Below are 25,568 nucleotides of genomic sequence, written 5' to 3'. Positions count from 1 at the left end.
TTTTTTTACAGTTCAGCAAAATCCATTACGTAGTTTTTCAGGCTTTGAACTACAGAAGAGCGCTGAGTAGGCTCAGAAGTGATACTTCCACAATGGCGGAGGAGCGCCGCCCCCCCAGCCAAGAGCCAGGAGATGAAAAATAAAACAATAGCTTATTGTTGTTTTATTTTTCATCTGCTGGTTCAGCCAGAAGTGCAGGGAGGGGCGGGGCTGGGCCACGGGAGGGGGGAGTAGGAAAGAGGAAGAGGAGAGAGTGCACACAAGTCTCAGGCTGGCCAAACGCACATGCGCGCTTAGGCTTCTACAGCCCGACTGTGTTGAACAGCCAGGCTGGAGAAACTGCACAGACCCCAGGGCAGTGTCTGAGCGGCAGTCCAAGCCGTTCAGACCAATCCTGACACTGCTCTCATGCTTGGTTTAGCATGAGAGCAGCATCAGGATTGCTGGGGATCCTCTGCTGGTGTCCAAGTGAATGCTGGGACACCAGAAGAGGAGCGAAGCAGGAGGTAGCGATGAGAATGGTGTTTTTTTGTTTTTTTTAAAGTTGTTTCCCCCGCCCCCTCCTTGACATTTGTGGCGGCCACCGCTGGATACTCGTCATTCCAAGTGTGCAGAGAAAACTAACTGGGAATTTTCCTGATGGAAAATACAGATACTCTGGATATCGTGTTTTTGCTTGGACAGAATTCCCATGGGATCATGAAACTTTAATCTTAGAATGGGGAATAATGGTGCAATTGGTATTTACACATACATTTCTGAATGTTTCCCTATGGTTCTGGGGCGTATTTCCCATTACATTTCATCAGAGTCCCCCTGGTGAAATGTGAAGGGGGAAGTACTGAATATGTAGGTTGTTCCACTGAACTCTTAATTCCGATTCGCCCTTTGTCCCCAAAATTGACCAAAGAGGATTATTGTTGCCTTCTAAGGGGGAATTTGGGACCTAATTCGGAGTTTAGCAGATGGTTTCTCCACCCCAAACATGACAGATATCCCTTCCACCACATTATAAGTGAATTAGGATAGAATGCACTTGTAAAATGTCAGACCGGGATATCCAATATTTTTTGTGAGACTGTTCACGTCCCCCAAACTCTAAATCATGCCCTCGATCTTTTGTAAATTTTGACCATAAGATCTGTAATCTGTTCGCAAACTGAACAGGTTACACACAGCAATCAAACATTTGAAAGTCATCCTAACTGGAAGCCACAATGGACTTCTCTACATATTTTACTTTCCCACTAACTTTTCGGCTACTGAAAAGAGCCAAAGTATCCTTGTGAAAGTCCTGGGAAAAACGATGAGTTACACGAGGAATGAAAGTCAGAAATACTGATTCTCTGGCAATGTCCCACTTTTTAGAGGCCCATTGGGTCCAAATAATAATGGGTCAGGTTTTCCACACACATAGAGTGGGCGGTACCCCCAGTATCTGTAACTCTGTAGGTGAGGAAAATCCGGCCCATCCAGACTGAATGGCCTGGAAAATGAACTGTATTCCGGCCTCCCCCCCAGGTCCATTAGGCCCGCTTCATGCCTCTAAGGTGGACCTAACCAGATGCAGGGATTCTAAAGTTGTCAAGGACCCTCTCCATCTCATTGGCTAGTGCACTGTCAACATTTTATCTGCTGCTAGGATAATGTGGCTAGGAAAGCACATGGCCAAAGCCAAAGGAGAAAGATAAACTAATGGAAGGGGTACTTTGAATAGAGCGGTATAGAGTGTGTCCCTCACATCCGTAGTTTCTCACCTGTTGCTCATAATGTGGACACAGAACTTGTCAGTAGGAGTTTCTTCTCTGTTTCTCACGTCTCGCAACGGTAGTGATCCGTACTTGTCATTCGAGTGTTGCCCACTGCATGCAGACAGGAGATGGCCTCGATGGTTTCTTGTCTTGTTTTTTTTTTTAATTAAGTTACACATTTTCTCAGACATTTCTCATGGTCTGGACCGTCGATATTATTTTGAAAAAATGGGGCAACCCAGTACCCTGGGGCTGGGTAAGTGAATAATGTAACAGAAAAATGTTTTGGTCCCTACGAGGGAAGGATATGAATTAACCTCCATGACAGTGGTTGTACCATAAAGAACGTTCTGTACCGATGAAGTTTGTGAATAATATATCACATTTATTAGAAACTTAAATGCCACAATTTAAAGTAAAGTAATCAAGGTGCTCCTGTAAATCGTCGCAGTCTGAGTGAATTATGTGTTGGTATAAGTGTTGCAGTGTTATTTACATGAAAACTAAAACCAAACTGTGGTTAAAAGCACGAGGTCTCTAATAAGCACCTATAACCATAGGTACTGTGAGCCTACTGATTTTTTCAAACGCCAGTCCACATTTTCTAATACAATGTCGATGTTTTGACCCCTATCAAAGAAATTAATTCAGGCGTGTCATCATCAGGACAGAATATTGAAATAGGAAGCGTCCCTATTTGACTTTACTCAGACACACCCTAGTCGGGTTAACAATAAAACTTTGCCAATTCGCCTCCCATTTCATGTAGCCGTGGTTTGTTGTTAATAATACCACTTTTTTAGTTTGCCATCTAATGGCTTCAGGAAGGTCTTAAATCGTTCCATGAAAATGAGGCAATTGTTTAAAGTCCTTTTTAAAACATGTTGGTGTGGTCCTATGTTAAGGTTAGTGATCTGTAGCCCCGATTTAATCAGGTTAAATGCTTTGAAATGCTTAGGGGTTCTTCCTATTTCAATATTCTGTCCTGATGATGACACGCCTGAATGAATTTCTTTGATTGGGGTTGAAACGTCAACATTGTATTAGAAAATGTGGATTGACTTTGAAAAATTCAGCAGGCTCACCGTACCTATGGTTATAGGTGCCTATTTGAGACCTCATGCTTTTAACCACAGTTTGGTTTTAGTTTTCATGTAAATAGCACTGCAACACTTATACTAACACATAATTCACTCACACTGCGCCGTTATACGGAGCACCTCGATTACTTTACTTTAAATTGTGTATTTTAAGTTTCTAATAAATGTGATCTATTACTCACAAACATCATCGGTACAGAAAGTTCTTTATGGTACAACCATTCTCGTAGAGGTTAATTTATATCCTTCCCCCGGAGGGGCCAAAACATTTTCCTGTTGCATTATGGACAGCAGATAGGCTTGAGCAAGGTGTTCATGATAAACGGCAGGTGATACCCTTAGTAAATTCTCAAGTTTCTCATGGGCTGGTGCCGGAGATATCACTTATGGTTTGTTTCTCACCTGCTTCTCATGGCCTGGGACTGGACATGCTACTGTCAGTTTCTCCCCTGCTTCTCATGCTGTGGGCCGGGAGACAACATTAACAGCTTCTTGCCTGCGGGTTAAGGGCTGGAGCTATGACTCTATTAGAAGGGTTGTGTCTGTTTCTCCTCTTGGAAAGGGGAACCCTTTGTTGTTTTTCACTTGGTTCTTGTGATCTGGACAATAGACACCCATGATTCACTATCTGGGTCCAGAGAAACCCTTAGAAGTTTTTCACCTGTTTCTCGTGAACTGTAGTAGGAAATGGCATTAGTTGTTTCTCGTTGTCTAGGACTACAAGTGTCATAAGTAGATTCTCACCAGTATCTCATGTCCTGGGACAGGAGATACCTTTAGTATTTTGATGACTGGTTGTCATTCTCTGGGACTGGAGACATCATTGTCAGATTGTTGTTTGGTTGTTATTTGGAGCAGGGACACCCCTTGCTGTTTCCCACCTGATTCAACACAGTCCAGACCAGGCGATACCATTGCAAGTTTCTTGCCTGCCCCTCGCGATCTTTAGCAGTTTCATTGTCTGGTACAGGAAACCATAGCAGTTTGCTGCCTGTGTCTTGTGCCATGCATCAGAGGATGTCATTAATAGTTCCTCACCTGCTTTCTCCTGTCCTGGAACTGGAAATACCATTAATCGTTTCTCACACTTTTTCACGTGGTCTGGCGATACACCCATAGAGGTTTCTCATCTACTGATGGTGTGGGACTGGAAATATCATTAGGAGTTTCTCACCTACTTCTGGTGGTGTAGGCTGGAGCAAGCAGCAGTGTTTTCGCTCTTGCTGTTCAAGCTCTGGAGGTACAAGTAATAGATTCTCATCTGTTTCTCGTTGTCTGGCACTGTAGATACCATTAATGATTTTTCTTTTGATTCTTCTTGTCTGACGGTACCAGTCGCAGTTTCTCACCTGTTTCTCATTGTCCGATACTGGAGATACCATTAATGTTTTCTTTCTTTCTCCTTCCTGTCTGGTGATACTATTCACAGTTTCTCACCTGTTTCTCGTGGTCTGCTGGTGGAGATAGCATTGCTTTCTCTCTTGCTTCTCGTGGTCTGTGGCTGTAGATAGCATTGGTGTTTTCCACCTGCTTCTTCTGGTCTGGGACTAGAGATACAATCAGTTTTCTCTCTTGCTTCCTATGGTCTGGAGATGATATTAATATTAACAGTGTCTGACCTGTTTCTCAAGGTCTGGGACTGGAGATACCATTAGTAGACTCGTACATGATTTTTACGGTCTGTAGCTAGAGCTGCTTTGCGTAGTCCCCTGGTGTTTCTCGTTGTCCGGAGAGGCAGTACAAACATTTCTTGCCTACTTTCAGTGGTCTGAGACTGAAGACATCTTTAGCCGGTGTTCACCAGTTTCTCATATTCTGCTGACATGTAATGTGTTTGTGGGTGATAACCTTTTTGTGAAGGTTTCCAGGCATGAAATACCTTTAGTAATTTTGTGGATGCTTCTTCTCGTCTAAGACAGGAAATACCATTACTGGATTCTCACCTGATTTTCACGGTCTTAAGCAATTGCCTAAATATTTTCTCTTCTGTTTTTTTTTATGGTTGGAGTAATTAAATATTAGCTTCTCACCTGTTTCCCATATTCTGGGATGTCGTGGACCTTAAATAGTTTCTCTCCTTTGTATCATGGTCTAGGCAAGTGATGCTTATAGGAGTCTCTTGATTGTGTTACCATGTATAATATAGGGCAAAGCCTTAACAAGTTTTCTTTGGGTTTTCATGGCCAGGAAATCAGCCTTTAGCTTCTCATCAGTTTGTCTAAATCTGGGAGAGGGAGACAGAAAGCAGATTCTCATATTTTTCTGACTGTCAGGTGCCAGAACATCACCTAAATGTTTAATTATCTCTTCCCGATGACTTAGAAATAGGGATCATCTTTGAACGTTGTCACTTGCTTCACAAATGTCGATTGCTTCCCTCAGTCTTAAGGCGGATGATAATTTTAGGGCTGGTGCCCTCATCCATCGCTCTTATTATCACTCAGGGGTTTTTAACCGCAGAGCAGCAGTTCAAGAGGCCTCTTAGTTCATTTCTCATCCTTTCGACCATGGGTGACAATTAACCTGTGGAGCGGATCTTCGTCGATGGTACTGGGTGCCAACAAGAGCTCAGGGTGAGAAAAAAGTCAACTGGCCTTTCACACATGCGAAATGTATCATCACGAAGAAACATCGTGTGGCACACAAGAGTGTGGTTGGAGAGTGGGGGGCTAAATTAAAGACCTGCTTCCCAAAAGTAAGCTCTGTGACTTTAATATTTCTGACTGGTCAATGACTCATTCATAAATCACTATCAGTCAAGCCACTGTGTGGGTTTTTAATTAATCGTTTATTAGTCTATATCGATGCTCCCCTCGGAGCCCGATTCAAAGAATGTGCTTTTATAGTAGCCAAATCTGTTAATTGTATATTCAAAACAAAAACAGGAACTGCAATATTTGGATAATTTGAATTTGGCCTCGAGTGCAAATTCCTTTTCTCTTCCTCCTTTCCTAAATCTGCAATACTATAAAGCAATAACACCATCACAAGGTGACCTTACCCTCAAACTTGTTGTCCCGGGCCTATAACAAGAACAGCTTGGGAGTCCTAAAAAATATAAAAGGCATCAGAGAACTTTGAGATGTTGGAGAGACCACAGGACTTTTAATCCAAATGTCTTCGCTCTAGGATCCAGAAGTGAATTTTATTTGGTTGAGCACTTTTCTCGCTTGTATTTTTTTTTTTTTACATTTTAGGGAGACCGTTCAGGTCAAAGTCAAAACCATTTTCCATTTTAACAATCAGCATCTTTTTGATTCACTTTTGAAAACAATCAATTTCTAGTCACAAAAATCCACTTGTATGCATTTGATTTAATTATGTCCAGAAATGTTATGATTTATTGCATACTCAAGGGTGAGAAAATCTGGGGTCATCCTTAAAGTAGACCCTGCTGTCAAGTTAGATTCGCTAGTAGTCACAAATATCTGGAACTTTTTTACTTGCCAATTCAATATTCAATCTGCCCATGGTTGCCCAACAAAGAAAGTAGGTGACACTTCTTCAAAGAACATTCCACCTTCCAGAGACGACAGGACATTTGAGGGATCTCTTTGAAAATAAAAAACATGGAGGGCATGAACTGCTTATGGCATAGCATAGAGGTAATTGGAGTTGATGTCATGACAATCTATACATCTTGGCTACGTAATAGTTACAATGTAACTAAAATGTCCCATGCTCCATTCCTGGTGTGGCTACCAATTTTACAATGCATGCACCCAATGACGCAGACCCCATGGCCTGCGAGTCTGTCTGCAGAAACCAACACGACTGGCCAAAGAGGTCAAGGATTTTAGCCAGGAATCGTGGGCTTCTGGAATAAAAAGCATTTGAATTTTAATTTGGAGTCACTTCGACTTCCGGCCTCACCCCTCCCATTGCCTCCAAATGTGCAGTTTGATACCTATAAGGCCATCGTTACACAGCTCAGATAGTTTCAGTGAACTGGTCTAGTTTGCATCACAGTTTTCACAGTGTCTGGGAGTTTTGTTTCTAAGCACAGGCGACCACCTGCCTCCTCCCCGCTCCTCACAGGGACAGCTTATGTGTAGCATGACCGATTCACAAGTCAGGCTGAGTAGGTGTGTACGTAGTTCCGTGTTTTTACATCACGAAGATTCCACTAATTAATGTAGTACCGCCCTACCACCAATTATTTCTGGTGGGAGGACACCACATCCCTTGGAGATTAATGCATTGGCTGCTTTGTTGGTCAGCAGCCCAGATTCCTTCTGGATGAGCTATAAGGCTGTAAAGGTTCGGCTCCTGACCACCTCTAAGACGCGACCACATACTCTAAACACCCGGGCCATTCTTTGGCACATGCCATGCAAAGAGGACACCCACCAGAAGTGCAGATTTATTTGACCTTTTCATATTTCATTGTTTTTCCCACTCTCTATCACTCCCCTTCCTGGTTCCCATTACTCGTCTTTTCCAGAAAGAGACACGTTGTCCTTCCCAGGGTCACATGTGCAAAATGGAAAAGTGTTCGGTTGCCTCTGTCGGGATACACAATCGTCTGTCGCTTCCCCCCGATGTCTACGTCATTTAGACTCCTTCACAGCATATATTTTTCAAACTGACTACCTCCCCCCTTGTCCCAAAACTTAACTTTGATGTTCCTCCTGGAACTTTCCATTACATTTGCATAGCCTTTGGTTTCTTACAGTATTTCCCTTAAAGGTGACCCAACCCCCGCTCCTGGGTGATTCTTCCTCTTAAACTCACTAAGATTTCTGACCTTGATAGTTTCTTCTACTAAGGAAACCAAATCTCTCTTCAGTTCATGGGAGATATTACCCAACCTTATCTATTTGATGGCTTCCTATACAAACCTCATTCAGGCCTGACAATGGCTTCTATGAGGAGACAACATACTTCTAAAAATATCACCCACCACTCTGATACAAACCTCTATAACCCTCTTCCTCCTCTCTGATGGTGTGACGCATAAAGACCACCAGCCATTCGTCAGTGTCGATATCTCATACACAGACCAGCCTCCCTTGTCAACAAGAGTCTTAGGAAGACATCGTTTTCTTTGGGGGAGGGAGGAAAACGTCCTCCCCCATGAACGGGCTATAACTAAAATTTTTAACAAAATAGGTTAGGGGCGACACTGAAATTGAGGATAAAGTTGAACTCAAAGATGGAGAACACTTCCTCGAACCCTCCAGCGTAGGGGGCATCATGGAGCCTCACGGTCTGCACTCTGGGCGCCATGCGCGTCACACTGCTGCTGGTTCGACGCCCCGCGGCACTGGCCTTCCCAGAGAAGGAGCCGCAGGGTTGCGCCACCGACCAGCTGCACCATGGTTCATATGCCGTCAGACATATACTGTTTCCCGGGCTCCCACCCCACCCCCCCAAAAAAGGGGGTTGCCCAGAGCTAATATACTGGCAGCTGCCGTACTCCAGCCATAAAATAAAAAAATACATATATCTCTATGTATAACTTCACTCCAGAATCTTGAACCCAGTGAGTTAACTATACAGGGCTTTACAAAAAAAAGCTAACAATTTCAGCCACACAATGGCTAAAAGCAAGTTGTTTGTTTCTGTTTTGTTCTTCTTCTTCAGAATGTTGTCCGTGCCCATGTCCCCGCGATCCTTCTCCGCTCGCAGGCTCATCCACTGTCTGAGGAGGTGTGTGGCGCCGTGGAGGGCGATTTCCGCCTCCGCGTCGGAGTCCATGACCGCTCTGAACTATTAGATGCAGGGTAAAACCTCTGCGCTTGGTTCCTCGCAAACTCCCTCTGCTGCTGGCTTATGGCGTGCGTGATCAGCCCCGGCAGCGCCTGGAGACTCGCGCTCAAAGAGTCAATCTTGGTCTCCAGCGTGCCGATACGTTTCTCCAGGTCCTCGTTCCTCTCTTGCAGTTCGGAGACCATGTCGTACATCACATTCTGGGTCTGGAAGGACACAAGATATAGATTTTGAATACAAATCCTCTGACATACTGCCTCTCCGCCCTGCATCTACCCAGCTTAGTGTCTGCAGGGTCAATCCTTTTGCATACATGCCATGACAGAAGATCTTGGGTTCAAGTTCCTTCTTACTAATCTCTGATGTTACCCTCAAGTGATACCACTACCTGAGTTATGCGTTCTGTTTTTACTTATAATTACCCAGGTTGCTGCTCGTGGAATATATGGTGACTTTATAATTTTTGAGACATTTCCAAGTAAATATTGTCTCCCTGAGCAGTCATTCGACGCCATTGGTAGCAGCCTGACATCATAAACTGGGAGACGGTCTTTTGATTAAAATTGATAGAAAATTTCCTAATGCTGCCACCATAAGACTGGACGAAAAAAGAAATATTACATGTAATTTTAGAGCAAAGCGATGAGTTCACAGGTAGGCAGATTGCTTTATCACTATACCATCGTTAGCGAGCTGAAACAGGCTCAGTTTACGCAGTGTCTACTTCACAAGATGAAATTAAAGGCCCACGCCATCTTGAGTTGTTTGGTCACTGATGGCAGCCACAGGGGCAGGAGTGCCCTGCCTGTGGCTCAGAGGGTACCTGCCTTCCCAAAACATGATCCTGTAAAATACTAAAACTGGAAGGTAGGTGCAACTTTTTAACTTTTGCTCCTTTGTGCTTCCACCGGGTGTTGTCAATGTCTACCAGTGACGGATTACTAGGTGACCCTGCTGCAATAGCATGTACAACACGGCTCTTTAGGTATCTCTCAGCCTATTCTGATCCGCATATGATTGGTCCATGTCTGGAATGGCACATAAGAAGTAAAATAAATGATTGACCTAAATCCATCAAGATCAGTTACCACATTTTGAGAGGAATTCTTTAATTTCCATCTATCACCTTTCTGATGTCTCTTGTAGACCAAGAGTTTTTTAGTCCGTCCACAAAAATAGAATGATGACAGGACGTGTTGTGTTTGCCCGCCCCCATGCGTGACTCCTCCCAGTGTAGTACTATGAATGATCACTAGATGGTGCTGCACACTTAGTCTCTGTCTGTAACCTCTTGGGACGCAGGCAAAGGTACGTCACCATTAGATGTTACTGCAGTGAAATTCTATGCTCTTCGGGATGGGGTTGGGGGGAGTAGTGCAAACACCTCCAGGGAGCAGCGTATTCACTTTGAAGGAAAGCATGACGCATGCTGCTCACTCACCGTTCAACTAATCTCACCTTTGCTAAGTCCACCATGGTGTTGGCCTGGTCGTTCAGCTTTCTCTGCTCCATCTTCACGCTGCGCAGTCTGGAGGTGAGAAAAGCACATAGGCAGTTAGCGCCATCCAAGGAGAGTCATTGGCAGGCAAAACAGAGCACACATGCAAAACAGTCCCGAAAACAAAACTGAAACCAATCAAGACAAACAGAAAGAAAAGAAAGGCACGCTCACCCCATCCAGATGTCATAGTCTTGCAGAAAAGGAAAACCAAACCAAAAAACCCATGCAGTTTTATCCAAGGTGGACCCCTTATGTTGCTCCTATCCACCCCTCTCCGAATCTGCTTTTCAGAGTAACCTGTGTCTAGCTCCTCAACACCCCACAAAAGCATACATCTGCGTGTTCGTGATTTGCCCCCGTGTGATGTCACTGCCCCATAAAATGTGCAACATTTGTTTAAGACACATTCCTTATGGGCGGGTGTAGTCTGACTGTGTTTTAGAGCAAATACTCTTCATTTTCTTTTTAAACGGTGCAATCTTTTTTAGTTTCATTGATTTGTTTTTGCTAATGTTTAGTTTTAAGCTCATTGTGCCTGTAACTGGCATGAAGAGAGTGTTGACCCATAAGAGGGTTTCAGTCCTGTGTCCAGGGAGTGATGTCAAAGTCTTCTTTCGCTTTTTTGCGTCAAGAATTAAAACAGTCAAATCACTCATGGAATAGCACAAGACGCGGCAGGATTTACGCCTATCTTCGTTACAAATAGAGGTATTATTGAGTATCATAAAGAAAGTCCTTCCCTTTTAGTTTCAGGAAAGAGTAAGTATTTGGTAAGGACTGCAGTGTGCTCTGGGGCCTGTGGACTCATGGCTCTGTGTACAACTCAAGCAACTTGCTTCTTGTTATCCAAGGCTGTAGAACATTAAAGCCCTGAAGTTTGGGAAATAACACGATTGAGACTTGGATGCACATAATTCACGCGTCAGATTCCTTTTTGAGGAAAGGCTATCCATTTTCAAGTAATTTGTAGGTCAGTGCCCTTTACATTTTCTGACCAGCTAATGAGGACGTTTTCCCCGAGCTCACCATTACTTGAACTTAAGAAAAGACTATGCAGTGCAATCAGAGGGCACATGGTGTCTGATGGCCTGCCCCCTTTGAGATCACCTATGAGTGGTACAGTGTAGTGGTTTGCGTATTTAAGCACTTCTCAAAATAGGGACTTGACTGGGAATTCTCTGGATACACTAAAAGCCCCAGCATGTGAGGTGTAGAAGAAAAGACCTGGATTTTGGGGAACCCGTCTTGCACGCCAGCTTCTCCTAGGTCCACCGTACAAGCACTGACTATTTGAGAAAGCTAATTTCCCACAATCACCATCTTTCTGACCTGGAAGGTGGCTCTCTGGGTTTGGGGTGTCCCAGCTCCTTCCTGGATTGCACATGGTCACCTATTGCTGACCGTGTGTCGTCATGAGATGTCTGAGGGGAATCAGGGCTACAGAGACTTAGCAAGACGTCCCTCTACATGTTGACCATGAAGGTGCAGTGATTTACTGGTGATGATCAGTTCCCAATGGAAGGACCAACTTGCTGAATTCAGCAGTTGTTATCTTTTATGATTATAAAATGCTGGTCCTTTGAGCTGCATGTTAACATCAAACCACAGAAAAATACCAGCATCCCAAAGCCAGATAGACATCTTCACTCACTGACAATGTCACCTTGGTCTCTCTGTAAAACAAGAAGATCTAAATCTGGAACTAGACTGTAGGTTCCAGGGAGGAAGATGGGGTTGTTCCTTTAACTTGAGGTACGTAAGACACTGAGACCACTATTTGGAAGAAAGAACTCTAGCTCAGCAGTAATACTCTAAGCTCTGCAGTAACGCTAAGTAAGATATTGCTTCCAGGTTAGACAATGCCTTATGTGATAGCTTCAATTTCCACAAAGAAACTAGCTATCAAATACGGAACACAAAATCTATGTATCAGCCAATCAATATGAAAAATTCCTAAAGTTATACAGATGTGAAGTATCTATTTCCCCGATTAAACAAGAAGACGATCTCCATGACAGCAGATTGCTTGCTCATATTGGTACTAATGTGTTAAACAATTGTTTTTTGCATCATTCCTTTCTCAACAAGCAGCCAAACCAATGACCTCAGTCTGTGCCATTTAAATCAAATAGCATTGTGTATGGACCATGCCAACCTGTTGGTGGTGCAACACCACCCGTGCCACCAGAGTGGGAAGTGAGACTTCTAGGGAAGTTGAAAGAAGATGGATTGTTAATTAACCTAATGTGAGACTTCTAGTGGCCCTCAGGTATCAGCAGTGTCAGTGCTAACCATGCAGGCTTCTCTCTACATCCCCTAGCATACCCCTTTCCTCTTCGATTTCTGAATGAGCCTCTGTGGTCTAAGGTACTCGCCCTAGCTGGTATTCATAAGACATGATGGGACATGTGAAGGCCGTGTTTCAAAAGCCTACTTTGGGGAACCATACACTAGCGTTACTCCCTTGTCCCCTCCGCCTCATTGAAGGCCTGCTCTCGCTGTGAGGTGTTGTCAGGATCCAAGACCCTCCTTCAATGCCCTCTGTGCTTGAATATTAATTTGGAAATGAACACCAGTCACAATTCCCCTCCCCCTTCACATATATTCCACTTTTCTTCTGCTGAGATCTCAGCTCCCTTGTCCCCTAGTCTAATCTACACTCGTTGTTCGTGCAGCGCAATTTCATGCAATGGTCAGAGCAGAAAGCAGCCAGGTGCATGTGTCACGATGGGTCATACATGATGAATGTCATTGTGTTGCCTTTACTCTCTTCCCCTCATAGGTGGATGGTTGATGTCTTTTGTAAGGTCACATTACAGCAGATCCCAACAGACATAGCCAGTTTCACTCCCGTCTTAAATGTCAAGTTTGTTGCAAAACTCATGGTTTGAACATTCACACAACAGAGTAAGCATTTCTTGGAGGTCCAGGGCCACCTCAACCTCTTCAAGGCTGGACTTTGACAGCCTGCGATGACAAAGTTGGCCTTGGCATTTTTTTGATGACATGTTTTATGATGTTGGTTGCTTTGAGCTATTGATGTTAGAGCTTCTGGTCACTCATTACATTAAAAAAACTCCTCTTGCTCCCTCCACAGGATTAGATGCATTATTGAGTCATTCACAGGATGAGAACAGGCAGTCTCATCCTGCAAGGGGTTGATAGATGCTTCAGAAACAGTTGTCATATTAGATAAAAATTAAAAGGCATAAGAACAGAAAAAGTGAATATTTGGGGAGTGAAAGGGCAGTCTTTAAATAATTGAATAATTATGTGATTGGCTAAATTGCATACCTCACCCTCACTCCTTCCTTGACAAATATTTGCTTGCCAATCTTAGTAGTTTCAAAGGAGTAACCAGGGGACGGCTTTTGTTAAAGCCGACTTGATACCCTAGACTCTCTTAGTTTCAGGGACAGACTTTCAACTTGACCTATGAAAAGGGCCATGTCTCATCTGCAAATGATGGATGAGCCCCCCCCACATAACAAACTATAGACCTTCCTGTCCATAGTGTCACCCTTGGACCAAGTAAATGTGCGAATCTATGTGACTCTTTGTGAATCTATGAGAATGTGGATCTGTGGAAGAGACATCATGATCACATTCATGTGCCCTTAAAGTCTGATTTTTCTGGTCAAATTCAAGAACATGTAGATGGGAAATAAATTTCCCCCTTGGATCCGCGGTTCAAGCCTTAATCTACATATAGTCCTCTTGCTATTGAGTTGAAAATCTAAACGTTTGCAGGAACATTTGTTTAAACTTTGAATTTTCAACGAGAGCTCAACTAAGTTTTCCTATATCCTTCACTGCTTCTTTAAAATTACTTATGGTGAACTTATGTTACAAGAGCTTTGACATTTTAAATGTCTCCTTGCAGCCACAAGGTGCTTTTGTTACGAAAGGTGATGGGCTACGTTTGTCAGTCCCTTTCAATATTTAGCCACTTGCAATGTTACTCAAGGGAGTGTAACTTTGGTGAGGAGAACAAGGCCACATACTGGAGGAGTCTGGACGGCAGAGAGCAGTGGTTGGACTCGGTGGATGGGCTGCTGGGCCTTAATGAAATCAAGAGTCCAACGTACAAGCAAATCTCCGACTCCACCCTTTGGACACCTTCAACTAATTTGGTATGCATTTATAATGTAGCTTGAAATAGAGATTTTTGACCAGTCGATCTTGCTGCTAAAAGGGCAGTCCTAGCTATTCCAAGCTTTGATATTTGGTAAATATTCAATAATTCCTGATCATTGTTTCCTGGAGATAATAGATTGAAGGGCATCAGATTTCTTAATTTGTTAATTAGAATTCCTTATAATGAGAGACAATTCTGATTGATGATCCATCATTTCAAATCACCAATCAGAACATAAACATGAATGTGCCTGTAGGGCCACTTTCAATTTTTCATATTTGGACACTGTGGGGGTCATTCCTACCCTGGCGGTCATAGACCGCCAGGGTAGGTGACGGAGGAAGCACCGCCAACAGGCTGGGGATTCCGACCCCCTTCCCGCCAGTCTGGTTCTGGCGGTTTTCACCGCCAGAACCTGGCTGGCGGGAACGGGTGTTGTGGGGCCCCTGGCATGGGCACTGCAGGGGCCCCCTAACAGGGCCCCACATTGATTTTCAGTGTCTGCGTGGCAGACACTGAAAATCGCGATGGGTGCAACTGCACCCGTCGCACACCAGGAACTCCGCCGGCTCCATTCGGAGTCGGCTTCCTCGTTGCTGGTGCTTTCCCGCCGGGCGGGCGGGCGGCCTTTTGGCGGTCGCCCGCCCGCCCAGAGGGAAAGTCAGAATCACTGCGGCGGTCATTTGACCGCGCTGCGGTGTTCTGGCGGGGGAACTTTGGCGGGCGGCCTCCGCCGCCCGCCGAAGTTAGAATGACCCCCTGTGTCCCTTAATACCTGTCTCACCTCTGAGATATTTGGACCTCAACAACATAGCAAAACTGGCAAATAAAATATATTCTCTTAGGGGTGAGGGTGGTGAGCTAAGGGTCTTGATTTGTGAACCCAGCTGCAAAGGTAAGACAACATGATGACTGCATTATTGCCAAGGCAGTGATGCCAGTTTCATATATAATGAGATAATGTGAATGCGTGCATTCATAAAGGCTTTCTGGACACAGGTTAAAGTAAAAAATAATAAACAAAAGACAAAAATTAAACCTTTTTTCTTTTCTGGATCAAATCTTTAGTCTATGAGTCATGATCTTCTGGGTCTTTTTGTCAATGTCGTTATAGATTCAAAACTCACAAGCTTTGTGTCTCAGTGGTATTTAATGAATTGGCTCCAGAGACATTACTTTCTCTGTAGTGGCAGGATGGCAGTGGTAGGTCAAAGGTCATCATTATTTCCAAATACCTTTTCTGATATCAATGGCTCATGATTCTATTTCTCTGAAGAAAGAATCTGTTGTATTTTACTCCTTTAAAAATATTCTTTTGACTAGACACGATATTGACTCAGGAAATGCAGTTATATACATCCTGGTTTCTGAGTAGCTGAGGTTTGCTTTTTGAAGACAAATTAAATTTACTCTAACTTTGTTTTAGTTTGAAGACCTCTGACATAAAACCTCATAACAAAAGGTCTAGGAGCACCAGCGTTCTGAAGAGGTAGAGATAGGGGGCCTGTGCACATCCATCCTCAGTTACAACTGTAGGACTAATTGATAATTGAGATGCAGTGATAAATAATCTATCTAATAAAGGGTTTCTCTACACCATGTCTGAAGTCGGAAAAGACTTTCACGGTTTCACACATGGAGCTAAATCTACAAAATAAGTTATATAACCAACTTAGTTATGTTGAAAATGGGAGAAGGGGTGTTTTGACGGTGTTAGGGTTTGGCTTACATGCGTAAAATGTTGTAATGGCATAGTGTAATGAACCTGAATTTTTTTCTGTAACAAATTAGCTTATTACATCTAAACAGATGCTCCTTATTGGTCTGCTTTTGTGTCACCTTTTATATCCCACTTCTGACACCAAGTTTCCAGTCCTATTTTATTAAGAAACATTTTATTAGAAAATATTGCATTGAAATGATTCAAAACTAAAAGGGTCCCCTGAACATGGAGGTAGTCTGGCAACCTTAGATTTCCGTCATCTGTAGAATCCTCATGCATGTTTTGATGCTGGTCTATTTACATATACAATTTCAGTCTAGTCATCGACTCTGTCTTTCCCAGATCCACGTGTGATCTCATTTCCATGGGGATTCCTGTTAAGTCTCACTTCCTAGTTTTGAGAGTGATGTTTGGGCACCAATCCAGCAATCCAATAACTAAATGAATGAATCAGGGTGTTTTATAAGGAAAATCAAACTTCTGATATAGAGCAGTGCTAGCAGCGACATTCTAACTAATCATCTTCTCAATACAACACTGAACAAAGTTGATTTCTGTCTGGTCAAGTCAGTTTAGGAAGCTTGGCCTATTGATGGGTGCCTACTACCTATTGGGACCACAAAACCTTGCTACACATCCTCAACTGTTGTTTATTCCTAAGGGATACTCCACTGATGTGAGTGTCCTAATGAATGTGCCATATACCTTTGGGGTGTGCTAAATCTCTCTTAAGGGTCCTCCTTATACATGTACCCCTCCCCCCGAATAATAAACCAGCCTTAGGACAGCCTCAGTCCCAGCCCTTCCCCAGGGAACATAAAACTCACCTTCTCTTAGGGAATCTGCTGCCTTATTTTACAACCATACACGTCACTGCACATCTCTAGTGCCACTTCAGTTGCACAATGTATGCGGGCACCACCACTTAAGTGCCATCTCTGTGCATCACCATACATCACTAGTCACCTTTATGGCACAACGCACTCGCTGCCCATTCCCTGGAAACCCCTCCGTGCTTCCCTTATCAGACTAGTAAGCCAGTTTGTTGAATCACCAACCCGCTGCCTAATCCCAGAATTAAACTAACTGTTCGCTACATCCAGTAAGACTTGCCCTGTCCATTCCTAGGAAACAATTATCACATGCACATGATTAGATGACATCCTATTTTGCAGGCAGGCATTACCATTGGCAGTAACTATACACATATGGAATTTGACTTAAGATAACAACACCTGAGGCCGTATTACAGATAGTGCCCCGAGGGTGCAATGGGCATGTGCACCCTGAGGCACTATGGCAGAGCATTCATCATAACACAGCACACTGTCCCTGTTTGCATCAGGCACACCTGTTTATGGGTGTGCCATGGCATAAACAAGGAGATTGCTGCCTATCAGTAATACGGACTGTTGGACTTTTTGCCTTACGCAGGGTCATCCCCAGTCTTTTTGCCTCCTCCCTCCTTGTTTTTCTGACCTCTCGCTGTTGGCTCTAGGACTCTGAGCACTTTATCACTGCTGACCAGTGCTAAAGTGCAGGTGCTCTCCCATCTAAAGTTGGTATGATTGGCTTATACCTAATTGGCATATTTAATTTACCTATAAGGTCCTTGTACAGTGGTATCTCTATACCCAGGGCCTGTAAATTAAATACTACTAGTGGGCCTGCAGCACTGCTTGCGCCACCCACTGAAGTAGACTTTCAAACCTGTCTCAGGCCTGCTAGCGCATGTACATCTTACCTTAACAGATCTAGCAAACAGCAAGTCTATCTCTGTACCTCAATTGAACTCTTGTTCTTTACTCCAAACATCAGCGCCTGATTCTGGTTTAAACTGAAAGACATGAAATTAAAAGCGCCTTCTCTTTCGGGAACATCATCATATGAAAAGAGAGTAAGGCAGCTAACAAGTGAATGGCATCTTCCTCTGCCAGTAAAAGGGAGGCTTCTTTGTTTAGAAGGCTGGTATATGGACCTTTGTCGGGAAATGTTCAAGTGCCTTTGCACTCCAGTGACCCCTAGAGGCCAGTCGAAGTATGGCAATAACTAAGAGGAGAGGGTCCAGGCAGACTTTGGGGTCACTTTAGCACTACAGCTTTTTCTTACGCTGGCATTGACTGACCTCTCAGAGAGGGGTGTCGAACAGGCTCTGGTTAGCACTGGCGCCTTGTGCCCAGTAGGAATATTTGATTAACTACGAGGTTATCAATTATTTGCGAGATACCCCTCCTTACCAAAGGAGCAGTACATCACTCTGGTGTTCTTCATCTCAGCTCTGTGAGGACGTTGGCATATCCTGGCAGAACAGTGCCACCCAATGGTTGTTCACTGAATGGCACTGACTGAAAATCTCCAAGGTTTTGTAGTCAACAACTCATCCACTAGGGGTGGAAATAGAACCAGTGTAGTTATCGCTCTGGTATTTAACTAAATGAGGCATTTTGTCAGAACACACAGCAAACCAACTCCCCTCGAGGTGCAGGAAGAGAGAAGAGACTATGTAGGGGTGACTGCCTGTCACAATGACAGATCCTAGGGCCCTCAGCACATCAAGTGCCACAAGGTAACAATGCTTTCCGTACCAAAGGGTAGCAGGCATAATTCAGGCCTGGTCTGGACAAGGAAACATTATCAAGCGAACAAAGACATTAGTAATGCAAGGACAATCAAGAGGAGAGCAAGACACATGAAGAAAACTCGCCAGAAAGCGGCACATCTTTTGCAAATGACTCGGTGAGAGAGAGGCCAAAGTGCAGCCCGCGGCTCATATCAACAAAATAATATATATATACAAAAACAAAAAATAAAAAATAAACCAAAACAAAGCCGCCTCCAGTGGGGGAGGAGACAACACATGATGAAACAGCAAACATGGATCAAAATCTGAAGCCTTGCAAAAGTTGGCGCTTGCGCGACGGCGCGTCAGCTACAAATTCAAAACAAGGTTCCGTTCACCATGCAAGTCGGTCACTCACAAACCGGCAGGCAGTTCGACACACGAGGACTTACTTCTGAGCTCTGGGGAGGGGGTGGTTAGGCAAAAAGCAGAGACAAAACACAACGCAGATTTTTAATAACACGACAGACAGCAAGAACCGAACAAAAAAAGAACCGCCCGCCCCGCTCCCCCCAACACAACCCCAAACACAAGAAGGCTTGGTCACTGGTTGTACTTCAAGCAGACAATTAAACCTGGAAGTCCAAGACCACCTGAATCTAAAATACTGTGCCAGGTAACAGTGATCCTGGGGCGGGCCCCAAATCTTCGTCTAATGATAGGGCTTTTTGAGCATGAGCGATGCATTCTGGGAGGAGATTTGTGATTAATTGTTAATATTAATTTCCTTTGCACTCCCTGAGATCAAGGTAGGCCGAAAGAGTGGTACTGGAAAGGCACAGAGGGTATCCGCCTTAGTCATTCGTCATATAGGAGTTGCCCTTGTCCTACAAGCTCAGAGTATATGGCAGAAAAGTTTTATTAGCTTCCAGTTCGTAGGGGAATGTGTCAGCCAATCAAAACGCCCCATTTCCCCAACTATGATGGTTTCTAATGCAGTGGTCTCTAATGCCGATTGGTTACTCTATCACTAAGGGGATTTATGGGACACACACCTAGTTTTCTGCAAAGATGTACCACGGGTCTGCGGCTTCCCTGTCATATTGCATGGGGGTTTCAAAGCACTGTGCCGTTGTCTCTAAAATGTTTGGGTTGTTCAAGTTACAGTTTACACTCCTGATCACTATTCACCACAAAACATGTGACACTGAGAACAGCATTAGCCTTCTTGCTAGAAGCCTCTTGAATCAAGCTAAGAATGGGGTCAATGTTGACTTCCCTTGTGAGTGGTAGGTACTGGCGGGCGGTGAAATTATCGGGCACCATCTTGACAGTGAGAGAAACCGCCACTGGGGGGCAGCGCCGTGATCTTGCACATCTACAGAAGGAGAGCAGTTTGCACTGGTGGACTCAGTGTGAAGTTGGCAATTGCTGGGAATATTTGTAGCAGGCACTTGCTTGCAGTGTGTGAAGCTTGTGGTGGCAAGCAGTGTGTATAGTTCTCCCTGGTGCACAGTGTTAGATGCTTGTGAAACATGAGACATTGGCACAGGTGTGAGGTGTTGTGAGGACCATATTGGCTTTTTCTTTCTTTGGGATATATCAATTCTGTCCCATAAAATGTGAATATCGACGCACCATGAGGAAAAGTAGTTATAAGGAAATCTTTGGACTACTATGGATATTTATATCTACAAGGAGCCTTGAAAAAGTCCTATAACAGGACCAAACACGTGTCGGCTGAATCCTGTGAACTCATGCAAGATTGTTCTCAGATGCACCTATCTCGATTTATTCTTCCAACCAGGCTGAATTGTATATTTATACATTCTAACATAAGCTGAACTGTGGTTGTCAAGAATTACACTTTTATAATGGATACAACTATGTATATTGAATAGATTTTCATATATTTGCCACATACCAATTTATATTTTGTTTTTGTTTTTTTGTGTGAATTTTATGTGTGTATTGTAATTTCATATGTTGTCATCAGTGTGTATAAATTATTGAATCCAGTATGCTGGACAGCTAGAAACTCTGTGCATAAGTGTGCTCCACAAATTGTTCTTTCTTTTGATTTCATATTAACTGGTGTAGGATCTTTTCTATCACAGTATACGTACTTTGGCAACAGGTACGTTCTTTAGTGTTTGAGCACCATTATTGTACTCAATAAACTGTGAGGGAAGGTGCGGCCGTGTACAAGCTGCTGTTGCCGCCTATTTTTTCTACGTTGGCACAGGCGGGCAGTGTGAGACGCTTCCTCTGGTGGACTATCTAAGAAGTTCACAGTAGTAGGCAGTGTGAGGAGCTCACAGTGAGGGGCAGTGACAGAAGCTGGCACTAATGGTCAGTGTGAGTAACCACAGTGGCTAAGCAGTGAGAGAGGCTCAGTGTTGGGCAGTGTGAGGAAGTTCACACAGGTGGGCAGTGTGACACGGATTCAGGAGTCGACTGTGGAGGAAGCTCGCAGTGTTGGGCAGTGTGAGAAACCCATAGCAATGAGGTGAGAGAAGGTGAGAGGGGTGGGCAGTGTGAGAAACCCACAGTGGTGGGCAGTGTGAGAAACCCATAGCAATGAGGTGAGAGGGGTGGGCAGTGTGAGAAACCCATAGCAATGAGGTGAGAGGGGTGGGCAGTGTGAGAAGCCCACAGTGGTGGGCAGTGAAAGAAGGAGTGTGTGACTTGTGTAATATGCTTTCATGTTTTTAGGTAAAATGTAATCAAAATTACATGAAATTACCCTTAATTATGGAAATGCAAATACATCACTCAGTGCTATATTTCAGTGCAAAATATTTCCTCATGTAAATTTTTGATGCAAGGGCGCATATCACGCTAATAAATAGTGGGGGAAAAAGCATTGAGGACAACAGTGTCTTGCATTGTGTTGTTGTGTGGATTCGCTGTAAACTTTACAGCAAACAGTGCATTCACATTAAGTTTTTTCTGCAGATGGTGGACAACTACACAATGTGACATAATTTTGTGTAATAACCATAATGCAAATTATGCTGGTGTAATTAAAGCGCTGCCCAGGCCTTGCCTCAATGGAGCCCTGGCTATGGGACAGATTGACTCCTGTAACATCACCTACATCAGGCTCCTGAACCAATCCATCAACAGGCTGCAAAGACCACAAAAAAATGCCATTCAGAGCATTATCTGCCAAAAACACATAACACCTGAAAGCAAGGATCACATTCCAGTTCCTCTGCTGTGTGCTTCCAGGAGATAGGAGCATTGATTCACCGACACATAAAGGTAACAGAACTGACACCACACACCCTTTGATCCAGATGACAACACAGGAAGCCACACGGGTACCCCAGTCACATCCAGGGGCCTAGCTTGGTCAGTTCCATTACAGGGGGGTGAAGTGGACTTCAGATTTCCCAACACTCAAGCTGGCACATAATGTCAAAGTACATTATGTGAGAAGTAGGGTGCACGGGAGGGGCTTAAGGACCAGCGGAAAGGGAGAGGAATGCAGATTGGTAGGGGTACTAAGTGAGAGAAAGTGCATTATTTTTTAAATAGCCAACATTTACGAAGTCTTTCCATCAGAGAGAGAGAGACAGTGTGTGTGCGTGTTTGTCTGTGTGTGTGAAAATGTCTGGTGAAATCCAACAGATATTTCACCACACCGGACTGAATGCACCTACACCCAACTATTTGTCACAAAATGCATTCATTAGAGGGTGTAGCACCCCAAAAACCCCTTCCCACCCGAGGATACAGCCCTGACCACATTGCATGACATGCTATCACATCTTTGTCCTAAGGCTGCTGTAAAATGAAATAAAAGAGGTAACAGATTGGCAAGAAGTATAACAGTTAGTAAAGCAGATAAATAAGTTTGTTTTAGTTTCCATCCATAGAAAACCTAGGGACTGCCGTGAGGTGTCGGGACCACATAGCCAGGCGCGTTATTATATCACTGAAGTGCCACCTTACATGCCCAACTTCAGTCTCAAAAGCAAATCAAAATATTGGATCTCCTGGCACAACCCTCTCTAGTGCAATGGCTTTCTGCCTCAACCAGCTGAGTAAGAGACATCTTCTACCTCAACCAGCTGAGAGGCAGCACATATTCTACCTCAACCAGCTGAGAAAGAGACATCTTCTGCCTCAACCAGCCGAGAGAGATCACATCTACCTCAACCAGCTGAGAGACAGCACATCTTCTACCTCAACCAGCTGAGAGACACCACATCTTCTACCTCAACCAGCTGAGAGACAGCACATCTACCTCCACCAGCTGAGAGACAGCACATCTTCTACCTCAACCAGCTGAGAAAGAGACATCTTCTACCTCAACCAGCTGAGAAAGAGACATATTTTACTTCAACCAGCTGAGAAAGAGACATCTTCTACCTCAACCAGCTGAGAGAGAGCACATCTTCTACCTCAACCAGCTGAGAAAGAGACATTTTCTCCCTTAACCAGCTGAGAGAGATCACATCTACCTCAACCAGCTGAGAAAGAGACATATTCTACTTCAACCAGCTGAGAAAGAGACATATTCTACCTCAACCAGCTGAGAGAGCACATCTTCTACCTCAACCAGCTGAGAAAGAGACATCTTCTACCTCAACCAGCTGAGAGACAGCACATCTTCTGCCTAAACCAGCTGAGAAAGAGACAGCTTCTACCTCAACCAGCTGAGAGAGATCACATCTACCTCAGCCAGCTGAGAGACATCTTCTACCTCAGCCAGCTGAGAAAGAGCCATCTTCTATCTCAACCAGCTGAGAAAGAGCCATCTTCTACCTCAACCAGCTGAGAGACAGCACATCTTCTACCTCACCCAGCTGAGAGACAGCACATCTACCTCAACCAGCTGAGAGAGCACATCTTCTACCTCAACCAGCTGAGAAAGAGACATCTTCTACCTCAACCAGCTGAGAAAGAGACATCTTCTACCTCAACCAGCTGAGAGACAGCACATCTTCTGCCTAAACCAGCTGAGAAAGAGACAGCTTCCACCTCAACCAGCTGAGAGAGATCACATCTACCTCAGCCAGCTGAGAGACATCTTCTACCTCAGCCAGCTGAGAAAGAGCCATCTTCTACCTCAACCAGCTGAGAAAGAGCACATCTACCTCAACCAGCTGAGAGACAGCACATCTTCTACCTCACCCAGCTGAGAGACAGCACATCTACCTCAACCAGCTGAGCGACAGCACATCTTCTACCTCAACCAGCTGAGAGACAGCACATCTTCTACCTCAACCAGCTGAGAGAGATCACATCTACCTCAACCAGCTGAGAGAGAGCACATCTTCTGCCTCATCCAGCTTAGAGAGCGCACAGCTACCTCAACCAGCTGAGAGAGAGCATGAGCTCATCTTTATTTGGGCCTAACCCCATGTGCGGAAGGTCTGAGGAGGTGTCAGTGGGAGAGTCACACGCTAGGTAGGGTTATGGCCATGTTGCTGGTGGGACAAGGAATAATGTGGCATCGCTCCACTCGCAGACACATCTTGCTGGTCCACCACAATGTGATGTGTTGTATTTGCGCAGATGGAAACTGCCTCCTTCAGCATCAAGAATGTAGCTGAGCATGCCTTCTGAGGAGCAAGTCAAATGTTTGTCATGAGGTTGTCCTACATCCTCCCCAACCTTTTGAGATGTGAGTTTTCTGTACTGAAGAGATATAAGTTTGAACTCTGATCATCCTACCCATCTCACCATTTTACTGTTTAACATTCATATGTAATCAACGTTGTTGCCTGGCACTGGTCCCTTTTTAATACTAGAATCACCTTCCCTGGAGTGTACAGTTCACCTGGCAAAATAATGGAAGCACCCGAAAAACAAGCATTTGCAATGCAATGGGCATCGTGTTTGCTCGAGTTAGAACTGTTAATGTTGTAAATTCCTAACTGGAATTTTCTTGCCACATAAATTGAAAATAAAAAGTAAAACAGTTGACATAAGTGAGCCGATTCAAAGCGCCACGGCCGCCATGAGCGCGAAGGAGAGAGACAAGAGGAAAACGAAGTTCGCTCAGTCAAACGTATCGGCAATCGTGCAATTATCCATGTAACAGGGGCAGTCTGCAAGGCTTTAACCAAACCGCCCCCAGGAGGGACAAACGTAAAGCACTTACCAATGATAATAAAGAATTGTTGAAAGACTAGCCCAGGAACAAATGATAGTGATGGGCATGTGGTGGGCATGGTTAAAAGCCCACAGATAGATAACAACACATCAGTAGGCTTGCGCGCTCAACCTAACTATTGGTCCAGAGGCAGGTGGCTGTTGACTGGTTTTCTGACTGTGTAGCCAGCTAAGGCATTGACCTTGGGGAAAAAAACTAGCAGTCTCCTGTCCCTCCATGAGGTGGGGGAACTGTGAATGCGATGCATTGGGACATCCCCTGGTTTATGGCATATTTTACCCATTTGCCACACTGCGACTGAGGCACCTTGTGTTCTCTCACAACAAGGGAAATTTCATTAAGAAGTTAAAAACAAACAGGGAACCTTTGCAGCCAATGCTAAGGTCAGTTCTAAGTTTGCTCTATTGGTCGTCAGTGGGTACCAGTGGCAGTTACTTCAGTGGACTGGGACTTTCCTCCACATTTATCGCTTTCTTGGCCCTGGGCTGCCGCACCCTTAACTTACTGCAGCAGCAAACAGCAACTCAGTCCCTCTTCTATGTCCTCAAAAGTCACGGAAATAGAAGAAGGATGTCTAATGCTAGAGTTAAGAATCATAATTTAGGCCCTCATTCCGACCTCGGCGGTCTTTTCGAAAGACCGCCAAGGTCCCGCCGGACCGAAGACCGCCAGTGTTGGTGGTCTTCGCTAACCATATTATGACTGGTGGCGACCCTCCGCCATTTCCTGGTCGGAGAGCCGCCAACAGCCATACTGGCGGTCAGCGGTGCAGTGAGGTTGCTCCTCCGTCCCCGCCACGTCATCAGAACACCGCCCACTAAATTACGTGCCAGGATTCGGCGTGGCGGTGTTCTGGTGACGGGGTGCTGGAGGCGGAGCAGCCCCCATGGATCCCGTTCCCTCCCGGAGGACCACCAAAGCAGGTAAAGTGATTGTTCGACAGGGGAGGAGGT

At 44.5% G+C, this 25,568-nt stretch overlaps 1 protein-coding gene across 2 annotated transcripts in view; it reads right to left on the bottom strand.

The window, feature by feature from the left end:
• Positions 1 to 5,976: 5,976 nt before the first annotated feature.
• The window catches only part of KCNN1 (potassium calcium-activated channel subfamily N member 1), a 214,374-nt gene continuing 194,782 nt past the window's right edge, over positions 5,977 to 25,568 (bottom strand). Inside the window, exons 8-9 of one of the 2 annotated variants that reach the window (XM_069217046.1) lie at positions 10,022 to 10,091; positions 5,977 to 8,769 (exon numbers count right to left, since the gene is read on the bottom strand). In XM_069217046.1, coding sequence (XP_069073147.1) covers positions 8,485 to 8,769; positions 10,022 to 10,091 — 355 coding nt within the window. In that variant the 3' untranslated portion in view covers positions 5,977 to 8,484. The remainder of the gene's footprint in view (positions 8,770 to 10,021; positions 10,092 to 25,568) is intronic. The other variant, XM_069217047.1, reaches the window with a different exon arrangement.

The sequence above is a fragment of the Pleurodeles waltl genome, chromosome 12 (genome assembly GCF_031143425.1).
Source record: "Pleurodeles waltl isolate 20211129_DDA chromosome 12, aPleWal1.hap1.20221129, whole genome shotgun sequence".
Taxonomy (NCBI): domain Eukaryota; kingdom Metazoa; phylum Chordata; class Amphibia; order Caudata; family Salamandridae; genus Pleurodeles; species Pleurodeles waltl.
Note: the sequence above shows the minus strand (reverse complement) of the source record. Positions and strands in the feature narration are given on the sequence as shown.